General features: G+C 43.8%; 1 protein-coding gene across 1 annotated transcript in view; it reads left to right on the top strand.

Moving 5' to 3' along the window:
* The window catches only part of SHF (Src homology 2 domain containing F), a 407,737-nt gene that overhangs the window by 330,567 nt on the left and 62,143 nt on the right, over positions 1 to 15,027 (top strand). Inside the window, exon 4 of the mRNA XM_033921025.1 lies at positions 11,277 to 11,448. Coding sequence (XP_033776916.1) covers positions 11,277 to 11,448 — 172 coding nt within the window. The remainder of the gene's footprint in view (positions 1 to 11,276; positions 11,449 to 15,027) is intronic.

The raw sequence follows: 15,027 nt of genomic DNA, 5'->3' as shown, positions 1-15,027 counted from the left end.
CAAGCAACTTTTACAGCTAAATGAGGAAGAACCTCGCCAGACAGTATTTCCATTTCCTTTGATCTGTAAAGAGTATCCTTAATTTACATGCTTCATATGCATGACTATAATTGTGCATGTACTTTACACCCTTGCAGAAAGTAGTTGGAAAACTGACCCAACCTCTTGTCATTACATTACATTACTGACTTTTATTCTGCCATAACCTCGCAGTTCTAGGCGGATTACAAAAGAGGTATACTGGACATTTCCAGGAACATTACAGGTTTAGGAACTACTGTAAATATAAGACAGAGTTATTCAGAAGCATGGGAAACTTAGGTATGGTATTAACTTGTCTTGATAAAGTTCGGAAAAAGCAGGGTCTTTATATCCCTTCGGAGAGAGGTGGGAGCCAGAAGGCCTTGAGCATACGCAGATGCTCAAGGCCCAATCGGAGGATCTTCGGGCACCAGCACCTCCTGTGGGTTGGTGCTGTGTGCCGGTGCCACATTGGGGGTAAGCTTTCAGTTTGGGCGGGTGGGAGATGCCAGTTCTTGGGGGGGAGGCGGGCGTTCACGACGGGGAGGTGATGCCGGTTTGCGGGGGGGGGGCAGTGTTTGCGAGCGGTGGGGCAATGCCAGTTCGTGGGGGGGGAGATGTGGAAGTGCACCAGTGGCCTCGGGGGTGGGGGGGTCTTTTGGGGATTGGGTGGGGTAGAGCAGTGCCGGGGGGGATGGGAGGTGGAATGAATCAAGCGAGTTTCACTTACTTTCTATGGGGAAACTCACTTTGATATACGAGTAAATTAGTTTACGATCATGCTTTTGGAACGAATTATGCTCGTAAACCAAGGTTCCACTGTATTTGTAGTAGGATGGTGTGATCTACTAGGTCAAATGCAGCTGAAACGTCTAGTTGAATGGCCAGCATTTTCTTTCTCTGATAATTTCTCAAGCCCTTTCCACAGAAAGCAGACTGCTGCAAATATAGAAATAAGAAATAGCCCTAGTTTGAAAGAGCCTCTGTAAATCTAAACATAGTAAGCAGGTTGACCCACAGGGCATTCTCTGTCTTTGAGTTGATGAATGAGAATCAGAGTGGAATTCTGGGGGGGGGGAAGTTACAGAAACACAAGAGAAGATGGGGAGCAAAATAGATTTCATGACTGACAAATAAATAATTGGAGGTGACATGAGAGAGAGAAAAAACTCAGAGCTGGAGAAAGAAAGATCAGTTTCCTGTTTGACGCCTCGTTTTTCATGGCCTAATAACTTTTTGGAGATGAAGAATAAGCAGTCGCTAAAGAGAAATAAGACTTGTGGGCCATCATCTCTGGTTAAATTTTGATGCTGCTTTGAGGATGCTTACTAAAATGCAGTTTTGCACTTACTGAGTGAGGATAAGGTCCTTGGGTCATTCCAAGTCAAGTGGTCTAAGGCTCCCCCACCTCACTATCACGGATTTAGATGAAACCGTGTACTGAATCTTACATGACCTAACCAAACTCTGGGTAAGGTTTAAGATCTGCCCGTGGAATACCTGTGGAGATATAGCTCTTTGTTTGAAACCATACAACGATCATATACAATATCCCTGCACAATTTTGGCAACTTTGAGTCAAAATATTTCCTTGGTTATATAAACAAAACAAACGAAACTTGGCGATCGCATACGACTTTTTACGATTTATTCAATAGAACTAATGTGGCTTTTCATTTTTTTAAAACTGATGTACATAAAAAGCCTCAAATTGGGCTGAAGATTAATTTTCAAAGTGCTAGCAAATAAAAGGGTTTTTAAAGATTTACGAAAAAGTTGGAGTGAACCGGAACTCAAAAGGAGTGGAAGATCATTCCAAAGTAGAGAAAGCTTAAAAATCAGAGACTGAGTAAAAAATCTTGACTCCTTTTATCCCTTTCTTGGAAGGAAGAGATAATTTAATTTGTTGATTACCTCTTGCAAAGGAAAATCTGTAAACCTTCCAAGATAAAGGAAGAAGAGTTGTAAAGATACCATAAAGGATTTTAAAAACAACACAAGCACATTTAAATTGAACTCTAAAAAAAAAAAACGGGAGCCAATGGAGACTCTGGAGCAACGGAGTCGCATGGTCAAATTTACATTTTCCAAAGATCAATTTCACAGCAGTATTTTGAATCAGTTGCAATCTATGAAGACAAGTTTTTGTGATACTGAGGTAGATAACATTGCAATAATCAAGACGAGATAATATAATTGACTGAACTAATATGGAAAAGTGTTGATGACGAAAGAGATGTCTAACCTTCCTCAATAAACGCAGGTTAAGGAAGCATCTGCAGTCATTCTCCTTTTTTTCGATTTAATTTCTGTCAGAGTTGAAAATCCAAGTTTGCAAAGATAAGAAGATCCAAACGCTTTACAGTTTTGATTGCTTTGTTGCTCAAGTTAGGATAACTACTACATAAAAAAGAAGACTAAAATTACTTGCCGTTAGTTTCAAGGATCAATCTTGTCAAAGAAAGATGCTTGTCTGGGCAGTTGTATCCTTAGACAGAAAAAGCCTGAAATTTGACTCCTCTCGGTATACTCAAGATTGGGAGGAACAAGTTTGTTAGTTAGGGAAAGGATATTAACTGTTAAAGATTCCCTGCCTGGGGCTGCATTCTGTGCTGTCTTTGCTGCGAGCTAGAAACTGAAACGTTAATAGGGTCTGGTACTGTTTTCTGAATCAAAATAAGAATTATCAAAGTGTGTTGCAACGTTGCTGAAGTCTCTCCATATTTCTATACGAAACCGTCGTTTCTGCTAACCCTCAGGGCTTTCCACATGCCTCTCAGGTACTGGGTTGAACAGGACATTTGCATTCATACTCTTCTTATGACTGTAGCCAGATAAGGGGGAGGTTGTGGCACAGTGGTTAAAGCTACAGCCTCAGCACCCTGAGGTTGTGGGTTCAAGCCCACACTGCTCCTTGTGATCCTGGGCAAGTCACCTAATCCCCCCTCTCCCCCCCCCCCCATTGCCCCAGGTACATTAGATAGAGTGTGAGCCCACTGGGACAGACAGAGGAAATGCTTTGAGTACCTAAATAAATCCATGTAAACCTTTCTGAGCTCCCCTGGGAGAACAGTATAGAAAACGAAATAAATATGATAGATTCTGTGTCTGGGCCGTGCTCTACTGTGTCATCCAATGCCAGTCTGCCTCAAGCACGTTAGAAATAGACCTAGCATTTCCTCTTTATTCACCATCTCTGGTGTGCCAGGGCCTTGTCCCCCATCCCTTCAAATGCCATTTATCATTCCAGTCCAGTAGAGATATTATAAATACTGCTTTTGATTTCCTGACTTGGACACACATTAAATAAATAAATGGGAATGCTGTTGACACATCATCTGGAGAAGGTGAGATCTTTTGTATTTCTTCTGCACTGGGGTCTTGAGCACTTAATGCTGCCTTCAGGTTAGGCTCAACGGGGCCAGTATTCAGACTTCAGGAATTAGGTAAGGAGAACGAGAGGGCACTCTCTAAAGTTGAAAGGGGATAGATTCCGTACGAATGTAAGGCAGTTCTTCTTCACCCAGAGAGTGGTAGAAAACTGGAACGCTCTTCCGGAGGCTGTTCTAGGGGAAAACACCCTCCAGGGATTCAAGACAAAGTTAGACAAGTTCCTGCTGAACCAGAACGTACGCAGGTAGGGCTAGATTGAGGGCACTGGTCTTTGATGTAAGGGCAGCCACATGAGCAGACTGCTGGCACAATGGACCACTGGTCTGACCCAACAGCGGCAGTTCTTATGTTCTTATGACTCCTGTGGTTGGCGCTGAGCCCCGAATATTAAATACCATGCAGTTTCCGGTGACCGGCTTTGAATATCTCGATTATTTTGGGCTTCTATAAACTTAGCCAGCTAAGTCAATATTCAACACTGGCCGGCAAAGTTTATAGCGGCCAAAGATAGACATAGTTGTTCGGCCCTAAACAGAGCTGGCTAGCACTGTACATTTCACAGATAGCCATCTTGTATGCTGCCCAACTTAGCCAGCTATCCGCTAGTCACTAAACACTATTGTTGTTATCTCACATTAGCCCTTAGCCACCTAAGTGCTATTTAATCAGCCAGGCTGGTTCAATAGCGCTGAATATTGGGCTGAGTGACTTTGATTATGCCTACTATGTCATATTCTAACTCTCCAATCTTAATTTTTTTTTACACTGCTGGCATTTGCATGAGATAAATCAGAGGGTTTTTTTTCTTTCTTAAGACTGTTGCTTAAAGTTAGCTTACACCCAAATTACTGGAATAAATTGCTTTCCCATAGTCTCACTTACTTGATTTCACATTACTCACTGATGACACCTCACTCCAATCTGTGCCCTCTTCAGTGACTGGAAGCTTTTCCCCAAGATTTTGTTTAAATTCTGCTCATTTTGAACGCCTGTAGCTTGGTGCCATCTTGGATAAGGTGGAATCCATCTCATTAGGACAGGCTCTCCCTTCCCCCAAATGTTCCCTAGGTCCTACCAACCTAAACCCTTCCTTGTGCCGTAAACTCATCTAGAGATTGAGACTGTGAGGTTCTATACATGGAACTGGGACCATGCCTGAGAAGGCTACTTTGGATATTATGGATTTTAATCTCCTCCCTAAAATCCTAAATTTGGATTCCAGAACCTGACCCCTATCCCCCCTCCCCTCCCACACTTTGTCATTGATATCCATAAACATCAGTCAACAGCAGTATCGCATTCCTGCTGCCAATTCAAATGTGTGGGACTTCATTACAATTCACAGAATCTCTTGTAACTTTCTAGTACAGAAACCTTCTTAAACCTTCATCAAGGAGCTCTGGGAATAGTCCCAGTTTCCCCTCAGCTGTGCCACTGATTGGCTGCTTCTGTTGCTCCATTCTTTTCAGTTCCTTGTCTCGTACAAGTCACTTAACTCCCAGTTGCCTTGGTTACAAATTTAAAGTGTAAGCTCTCCGGAGACGGGAAAATACCATATTTGACGGCATATAGGGCGCACTTTTTTCCCCCTCAAAATACACTTAAAATATGTGGTGCGTATTATGCGCTGATAATCAAAGTTTTGAGCTCTGCACCCTGTCCGTCCTACCTCCTCTGCCACTGGAATCCCTGAGGTGCAGTGGGCAGGAGCAAGAATTTGCGGGAGCTATTCAGGAAGCCGCTCAGTGCCAAGCAGCAGTGCCAAAGCGCGCCTCTGCTTGGTACCGCTCACTAGCTGAAGAAGCCAGAACTCAGGGCAGCCACAGCAGCGACCAACCAACCAGCGGGGCAGGAGCATGGAGGGGGGACAGGGTAGAAAGCCTGGGAGGAAAGGGAGCTTTGAGCAGTGCCTGGCAGGGAGGGGGCTGGGTTCAGAGCCTGACAGGGGAGGGGGCACTGTACACATTTGTCAGTATTTTTTTACTTAAAAATGTTTATAAAAAAGGGAGTGCATCTTATACGCCGGCAAATACGGCACTTTCTTTTCCTGAATGCAATTCACCTTGAGCTACTACTGAAAAGACAGTTAAATCCAAAATCCTATAGCTACTTAAATGCAGATATTTGTATCCACCCCCACAAAAAGTATGAAAATAGATACTTGAATAATACACAGTGGAGAAATGCAGCCTGCATGAATTTAAGTCAGAATCCATTTGCACTCCATACAGAGTTCTCTGCCCTCCCCAGCCGCTGCCCACCTTTTCTTATTGATTCCTGTCAATCAGGGAGGGCTGCAGAACTGGCAGACACCTGCTGTCAACATTTCAGTATGCATTAAAGATTTTTCTTCAACAAACAGCCGTTAATCTTTTAGGCACATTGTCAGGATCTGCTCTGAGTACTCCATCAGGCCGGCTCAGCTTCATTTCGCTTCCTTGGCTTTCACACAGTTACCCACAATGCACTAGCATAGTCTGCAGGCAGGAATCTTAGGCCTAAAAACTGCTTTCATGTTTTATTTTCTGATTCAAAAGAAATAATAAATCCAGTTAAATAATCCTACCATAACTTATAAGCTGTGCTATTGCTATAAGCACATATGAAGTTTGATAGGAAAAAAAGGGGGGGGATGCAGGATTTCCCAAATGCTTCAGGTCCTATTGATGAATTGGCCCCTTCAACCCTCCATTCTTATGACCTCACCAATTAATATGCCCCCAAACTGTGCAGGGAAACTACACCTATGGCTACAAGGTGGTCTTTGAAGGCTGCTGGAGGTGCCACAATCATTCCAGGCTTGAAATTGCTGCTGTTCTCCCTCCGTATTCGCTGTGATAGGGGATTAACAGAACCGCAAATACAAAAAAAACGCAAATAATTTTTTCATATGTTATTCGCTGTTTTCTGTTAAAAACCATCGTGAATATGGTGAAACTGCGAATAACATGGTGGGGCACCTGGCCTGTTCCTGAAGGAGAGGCGAAACACGGTGAAGAAAGTGCCGGGAATCGGCAATTTTCTCTGTAAATGTTTGGAATCAGGCTTACAATTTAGATCAGGGGTGTCCAACCTGTGGCCCGAGGGCCACAGGCGGACCCGTGAAGTATTTTGTGTGGCCCCGGTCGAGGGCGATGCAGTGTTTTCCTCTGCTGCCCTCAGGTATTTACCATCTTGTCGGCTCCCACCTCTGTCTTGCTGCAGCGTTTGCGCATTTGTGCGGGCCCCAAAAACATTTTATTCGGCCAATGCGGCCCAGGGAAGCCAAAAGGTTGGACACCTCTGATTTAGATGTTTTGCTGCAATAATGTGCATCGTATCTTCCACCCTCACACACTGCTTAGGGTCTAGCTATGTGAATGCCTACCTGCAAAGTACACACCATCGCATCATGGCGTGTACTTTTAGAATACTTTTGGAAAATAGTCATTTATACATGTTTGTATTCACATGCACACATAAATGATTAGAATACTGGCATTTACATGTGTTCTGCTACCTTAAACTAGACAGCTTCTTATAGAATTATCGACAAATTTTGCGTAGGGGGCTTTACATGGGAAATGGAACATCCTGGTTGAGATGTTCAGAATTTCCCCAGTAATTTACAAAAGGCCTTGCCCAATGCAGAGCCTTATATCAGGAGTCTTCATAGTATATTGCATGTCCTGTATGTTCAGAATCGGCAGGAGCTGTTGCACTGCTTGAGAAGGGCCTTGCTGTTATTAAGTTCCCTGACACAGCGGGGGTGTTGTTTTGGCCCGCGAAACGCTGGCCACTTCGGATGAGTATAACGAGTGGCTTGTACAACTAGCAGCGGTCTAAACTTCACTGCTATCTGGCAAGGAACAAAATGCTAAAAGATATCAAAGCGCTACTACAGATAAGTACTAAGAAATAACGATCTAAAAAGGTTTATAGTTTGGTTTTTTTTGCTTGCACTAGCCTACCAATTCTGGGTTCTGAAATGAACTGGAATGTTTTAAATAACTAAGCTGAAGCTATATTAAGAAGCTATATATTTGTTGTGTAGGATGATTGTTGGTTCCTATGTATAATTTAATTTGTTATGATTTGATTGTACACTTCTCCCTCCGTATTTGCGGTTTCGATTATTCACGGTTTTTAGCTTGCTGGCTCCTCCCCCCCAAAAAAAAATTACATCAGCTTGCATAGAGAAATCACTAATTCCAAGTGTTTACAGAGAAAATCACCGATTCCCAGCACTTTCTTCACCGTGTTTTGCTTCTCCTTCAGGAACAGGCCAGGTCTCCCACCATGTTATTCACGGTTTCACCATATTCACGATGGTTTTTAATAGAAAACAGTGAATAACATATAAAAAAGTTATTCACGGTTTTTCAGTATTTGCGGTTCTGTTAATCCCCTATCACAGCGAATACGGAGGGAGAAGTGTATCTATAATATGAAAGCTATATATTATTGATTTGTTAGCTCATATAAATCTAATTTTAAAAGTATAAAAGAATTTTGAGAATAAAAAAAAACAAAACAATGAAGTGATTGTTTAAATAAAGGTTAGTGAGAGTGAGGGCAGGTTGCAGCCGGTGCCATGAGGAGCAAGTGGATAGTATCCACTGAATAACCCTAATAGGGTAAAAATAGCTCCAAATTCTGAGGCTTGCAACCCTGACAATTAAAAAGCATTTTCAGTTTCATCGTCATTGTTTCACAGTGGTTTAGTTATTAACTATTCATGGAATTTTGAAAACCACATATATTTTCATATTTGTGTTCTTATGAGACATAGCGTGATAACATAGTATTACAAAGCATGGCTAACATAGTATGACATGACTAGCAAAAGGGTTAGGCAAGCATGCATGATGAAACAGCGCATGGAATACATGGAATGGCAACATTGTGTGGCAACATGACAAGCAATAAGTTCCCTGATCTCCCCCAAAAGCTCCCCTTTTCTTTCTGTTCCCCCCGCTTGTGAGTCACAAACCTCCCTCAAATCCCCTTGGCTTGGTAGGCCCCCTGGCCTACCTGATATCCCTGATGGTCTGTTGGGATTGATGGGGGCAGAAGTTAAGACCACTCACTCCTGCCCTTTGCAGTCGCTAAAAAATTAATGACTTTTCTGATCTCTCGCGGAAGCCTCGCGATACTACACAAATATCACAAGCTACCACCAGAGGTTGCAGCAGCCATGTTCTCTTAGCATCCGTAAGGTGTAGGAGTGATCGGCCTTCGTTCCTGCCCCCATTGACCCAACTGGACCCACCAGTGTGAGATCAAGAAGGTCGGGGGGGGGGGGAAGGCTACTGAGAGATGAGAGGGGGTGGGGTGTCTGTGACTTTTGGGTTGGAGGGAAGGGGAAGAAAGAATGGAGACTTTTTGGGAAGATGAGAGAACTAAAAATTTTTGAAAATATGCATGTGCCAGCAGGTTTTCAGCTTTAGAACTGTCCTAACTTGGCCAGACTATCTATGTGAGTCCTACTAGTGCCCACATAACTGCCAGCTGCTTTGACATGCCCAATTTTGACATTCATAGACACTGTTCAGTTTAGCGATGTACATAAGAATAGCCTCACTGGATCAGACCAATGGTCCATCAAGCCCAGTAAGCTCGTTCCCACATTGGCCAATCCAGGTCACTAGTACCTGGCCAAAACCCAAGATGTAGCAACATTCCAGCATCTCAAAGAATTTCAAGATTCTGGAACCCCAATGAAAGCAACATTCCAGAGCTGAGACTGATGTCATAATGCCTCATTCCACAGTGCCTCAGAGCCACCTTTATAAGTGATGTTACAATGGCTTGCTTGACTGTCCTCACATAAGAACATAAGAATAACCATACTGGGTCAGACCAATGGTCCATCAAGCCCAGTAGCCCATTCCCACGGTGGCCAATCCAGGTCACTTGTACCTGGCCAAATCCGAAGGATTAGCAACATTCCATGCTACTGATCCAGGGCAAGCAGTGGCTTCCCCCATGCCTTTCTCAATAACAGACTATGGACTTTTCCTCCAGGAACTTGTCCAAACCTTCTTAAAACCAGCTACGCTATCCACTCTTACCACATACACTGGCAATGCGTTCCATTCTCTGAATGAAAAAAAAATTTCTTCCAATTGGTTTTAAAAGTATTTCCCTGTAACTTCATCGAGTGTCCCCTAGGTCAGAGTAGGCAATTCTGGTCCTCGAGAGCTGGAGCCAGGTCAAGTTTTCAGGATATCCACAATGAATATGTATGAGATGGATTTGCATGCACTGCCTCCTTGAAATGCAAATCTATCACATGCATATTTATTGTGGATTAGAGAATGACACAGTGACAAAATTCATCACCATTCCTGTCCCCACGGATAACCGTGGGAAATAATCCCATGTCATTTTTTAGTGTCTATTTCAGCCTCAGTCCTTCTACACCAGCATTCTTCAGAGCAAAGCTTGTGGGTCAGTGGTTGTGGCCATTCATACTCTGATTCTTCCCTCTCTCCTTAAAGAATGACATGAAGATTGTTTATCGCGGTTATCCGCGGGGACGGTAACGGTGATGAATTTTGTCACTGTGTCATTCTCTATTATGGATATCCTGAAAACCTGACCTGGCTCCAGCTCTCGAGGACCGGAATTGTCTACCCCTGCCCTAGGTCTTTGTAATTTTTGCTGGAGTGAAAAAATCGATCTACTCCACTCAGGATTTTGTAAGCATCCCAGAGCTTCTCCTGCCCGCTTATATCTCTCTGAATATCAGGGGGAGGGGGACATTGGGTTCACTTACTGTATAAAATGCTTTTCAAGTTTAAACTTTATTTAATATATCCCAAATAACAAAATATGTAAGCATTTTACAATAAATACAACTATTGAGATAAGAAAATAGATGCCACATAAGGAACCTAAGTTACAACACCGCTTTAATAAAAGAAAAAAAATAGAAGGGGACAAATATGTCTAAGATAACTTTTGGAAGGGAGGAAGAGAACAAGAAATGAGAGGTGTGAATTCTGTGCAAAAGTAACACCAGCACAAACTCTAATAGTGGGTTAAATTCATCTGTGTAGCAGAAGGGAACTCTAGTGAAATAGCGGTTTTTAAGTAATGTTTTGAATTCCTTAATAGAGAATGACACGGATAGCCACGGGAAATAATCCCTTGTCATTTTCTAGTGTCTAGTTCATCCTCTGTCCTTCTATACCAGCATTCTTCAAAGCAAAGCTTGTGGATCAGTGGTTGTGGCCATTCATACTCTGATTCTTATGGGAGCCAAGGATAATGAAGCCATTGTGACATCACTGATGTGATTGGCTCTTAGGCACTGGTGGAATGAGGCATTATGACATCACAATATCTGCTCTGGATACCAGAGACTGTCATTCTTCAGTGTCTGTTTCAACCTCAGTCCTTCTACACCAGCATTCTTCAAAGCAAAGCCTGAGGGTCAGTGGTTGTGGCCATTCATTCTCTGATTCTTCCCTCTCTCCTTAAAGAATGACTTGAAGATGGTTTCCCGCGGTTATCCGTGGGGTCGGGAACGGTGATGAATTTTGTCACCGTGTCATTCTCTATTCCTTAATGAAAAGTTCAGAACATTGTTCTAGGCTGGGAGAGGGAGTCCCATAGCATTGGGGCTGCAATGCTGTTGATCAGAGTGAAGGGTGCAGCCTTGCAGGCATTCGGCGCAATTCTGCCCCAACTACACCCCCCAAGCCTATACTTGGGCCATGTGAAAGCTGGCACGCTGTTTCCCTGAGGCCACATTTTATGCATGTGCACCCCACACATGGTTTTATAAAGAACCCTCTTCCATGTGACCTTTATCAAATGACCTCCTTAAATGCAATTCATGCCCCTAATAGATTCTCACTTTGTTTATTTCTCAGTTCAGTTTGACGGTGCGGATAAAAACCGAATGTCTCCTTCCAAAGAAGAGAAAGTTAAACACATACACAGACACTCAAGTGGCAATCTTAAGTCAACGAAACATCCAAGCTTGGAGCACGCTGGGTCTGTGGGAGAACGAATAGACCCAGCTCTGCCTTTAGAAACACAATTGTAAGTATTATAGGATAACTAGAAGAGATTAAATGCTTGTCAGCCGTAATGGGATATAAGAGTTCAAATACACCTTGGCCTCAGGGGGAGAGGGGTTCCTCAGGCTCTTTATCTGCCTCCTTTGATCTCCCATCTTAAGTGCCACCACCAGCATCTCCTTTTATCTCCAATCTTAAGTGCCACCACATTCGTATTAAGATTACACTACTTTCTGTCTGTCAGGTGCTGCATGGGGCAGCTTTTAGCAGGAAGGTGAGGCCTTGTAGTTCAGTGGTAGAGCTTGGGTAGTTACAGAATATGCCGAGTGCTGCATTGTGCTGTGAATAGGGGAGGCTAGAGATGATACGGAGGGTGCGGAGATAGTAAAACTGTGTCTGTGTAGCACCAAGGCCTGGCCCAGCTATTTCTTACAAGAAGGGGGATGGCACTCGCATGGTACCAAAGGCAGGGATGAAGATTTTTGAAGACATGACTATTGGCTGCTTGTTTTACGGAAGATTCACTACTACTCGCAAGCTTTTCAGCATTGTTGGTCACAATTCAGTCCCCGAAGTCAGATGCCTATTTCAGATAGCGAGGGGGCCAGCTCTGTGAATAAATGATTCGAGGGGGTGAATATGCTTCTCTTCAGCCCATCAGTAAATTAAGTACCACGCTCCTTTTATGAGAACACGATAAACAGACAAGGACTGGGTTTATTATAATACACAACAGATGCTTCAGAAAAACTCCCAAGAAAAGTAGCAGGCTAAAAAGATCCTGAGATCCCTGGGGGGGGGGAGGAGGGGGAAGCAAGGTAGACATTATGTCAAATTGATTTCCAGGCTTTAGCGATATGAGTGAGCACAGAAGAATGGGGTCTTTTAGGGAGGTCCTTGGAACACACCCTAGCCGTTTGGGTTGTTCAGGATATCAGCAGTTATTATGCATGAGATTTGTATGCATTGCCTCGGTTGTATGCAAATTGATCTCCTGTATATTCATCCGAGAGAGTTTGAAAACCTGATTGCTTGAGTGTATCCCAAGGAATGAGTTGAGAATTACTGTTTGAGGAATGTTGTACTTTAACATTCAGAAAAAAAAATTTTTTAGTCTTGAGGACCCTCTTTTCAATCCTCCAGTTTTTCCCCATGTTTCCCCTCAATTTGCTTTCCCCGTTTATTCTATTTGCTGTTATGAGTTTCCCTCCCTTGATAGTTTCTCTCCTAGCCTACCTTTTTGATCATAATTTCTCAACTACCGTGTTTCCCCGACAATCAGACAGTGTCATATTAATTATGGGTCCAAAAAACGCACTAGGGCTTACTTTTGGAAATGTCTTATTTTTTTTTCAAGTACAACAATCATCTCTCACTCTCCTCCACCGCAATTCTTCCTCTTTCCTCCCCCCCATGTGCAGAATCTTCCCTCCCCTCTCACCCATCCCTTTGTGCAGCATCTTTCTATCCCTCCCTCCCATCCCCCCTATGCAGCAGAATCTCACCGACCCTCCCACTGTGAGAATGACTTAACTTCTGCTTCGAGGCCTCTTAAAGCAGCAGGGATGGGGGTTGCTGAATCGACGAGTCTGATTTTTTTTCAGCAAATCAGGCAGCACTAGTGTCAGAGATGGAGTCAGGGAGTGTCAGGTACATTTGGGGGAGGGGGGGCTTCGGGGGTCGAGCTTAACTAGGGCTTATTTTTGGGGTAGGGCTTATATTAAGAGCTACTTTAAAAATCATGCTAGGGCTTATTTTCGGGGAACCAGGGTAGCTTGGAAAAATGGTTTCTTTTCTCCACCAACCAGTTCAGCTTCTCCCTGTGCCTAGCCCATTTTTTTCCCCTACCCCTTAACGCTGCAACCCTCCCCCATTATTAGTCTCCCACTTCTTTCTTATCTCTCTGCCCCACATTTCCATCCCTCTTCCGCCTTTCTTTTCACCAGGTCCTCCTGTGCTTTCATCTTCTCTCTCTTCTCCACCTTGAGCATTCTTTCACACTCAGCCTGTCTCTGCCACAATTAGCCTCTCTCTTTCACTTGTCCAAACCCTCCAGTTTCCCAGCATTCTCTTGCTTAAGAGCCTTTGGGCAGTATTTCATCTTGTTTACGCAGTCAGTGTTACTGACCTCATCTGTTACTGTGAGAGTAGCGTAGGTACTATTGAGTACACAGACAGTTGGATACAGGGCCAGTGTTAGACTGGTTCATAAACAATGGCACGAAAGACAAAAGCACACGCCGACAATTGAGCGCAGCGTGGAGGCGCGCGCCACACAAAATTACAGTTTTAGGGGCTCCGACGGGGGGTTTTGTTGGGGAACCCCCCCCAGTTTACTTAATAGACATTGCGCCGGCGTTATGGGGGGTTGTAACCCTCCACATTTTATTGTAAACTGAACTTTTCCCTAAAAACAGGGAAAAAGTTAAGTTTTCAGTAAAATGTGGGGGTTTACAACCCCCCACAATGCCCCCACAATGCGGCATAATGTCTATTAAGTAAAGTGGGGGGGTTCCCCCCCACACCCCCCCACACCCCCCCGTCAGAGCCCTAAAAACAGTAATTTAGAGCGGTGTGCGCCTCCACGCTGCGCTCAATTGTCTGGGCGCGCCTTTGTCCCGACGCGCTTTTGACCTGACACCGTTAGACTTGCTGGGGCCCAGGACAGAAATTGAGGAAGAAGCCTTAAATTCTGTCATCTGTATCATGGGGTGGGAGCCAGGACAGTTGCCCTGGTTGCATCCTTCCTAACGCTGGCTCTGGCCTTTCTGGATGGGTGAAATTCAGGGCCACTGAGGAGAGCCATTTCCCCGAGGCAGCTTTGGACTGGCCTGTCAAAATTACTGATTGGCCAAACTGTTCACACACATCTGAGTGTCTGAAATTCTCTTGAAAAAGAAATGATTTTAAAAAAGTGACTTCGTCCTTGCTATTTGTGATGGGTCATTGAAATAATGTTGATTAACAGGACATACTTATCCATGGATTTACGAGGCTTCTATGATCTGTGTTTACTTTTAAGAGGAAGCAAGATAATCAGTAAACGAAGAATAAACATACTGCTCTGTCAATGTACTCTGGATCTGGGGAGCATCTCTCTCTGTCCTTCCCTTTCTCTTCTACCACTCCAGCAGCAAGGATACCCTCTATTTTATTTTCTGTGTTTTATGAGGGAAATTGTACAAATGGTGCTCAGAATTCGGCATGGAATGGTATTCTATAACGGGCATTCTGGAATCGTAGTGCCAGGATTCACGCTAAACTTTCAGCGGGAGAAATTACACCAGCTGAAACCAGTTCTAAATCCCAGTGCACAAGTTGTGGCATGGATTAGAGAATGACATGGTGACAAAATTCATCACCGTTCCCGTCCCCGCGGATAACTGCGGGAAACCATCTTCATGTCATTCTTTAAGGAGAGAGGGAAGAATCAGAGTATGAATGGCCACAACCACTGACCTGCAAGCTTTGCTTTGAAGAATGCTGAGATTGAGCAGCAACATTCCAGAGCTGAGATTGTGATGTCATAATACCTCATTCCACCAGTGCCTAAGAGCCAATCACATCAGTGATGTCACAATGGCTTCATTATCCTTGGCTC

This window comes from Geotrypetes seraphini, chromosome 14 (genome assembly GCF_902459505.1).
Source record: "Geotrypetes seraphini chromosome 14, aGeoSer1.1, whole genome shotgun sequence".
In the NCBI taxonomy this organism is placed as follows: Eukaryota; Metazoa; Chordata; class Amphibia; order Gymnophiona; family Dermophiidae; genus Geotrypetes; species Geotrypetes seraphini.
The sequence above is the reverse complement of the archived record's forward strand: the minus strand, read 5'-3'. Positions and strand labels throughout refer to the sequence as shown.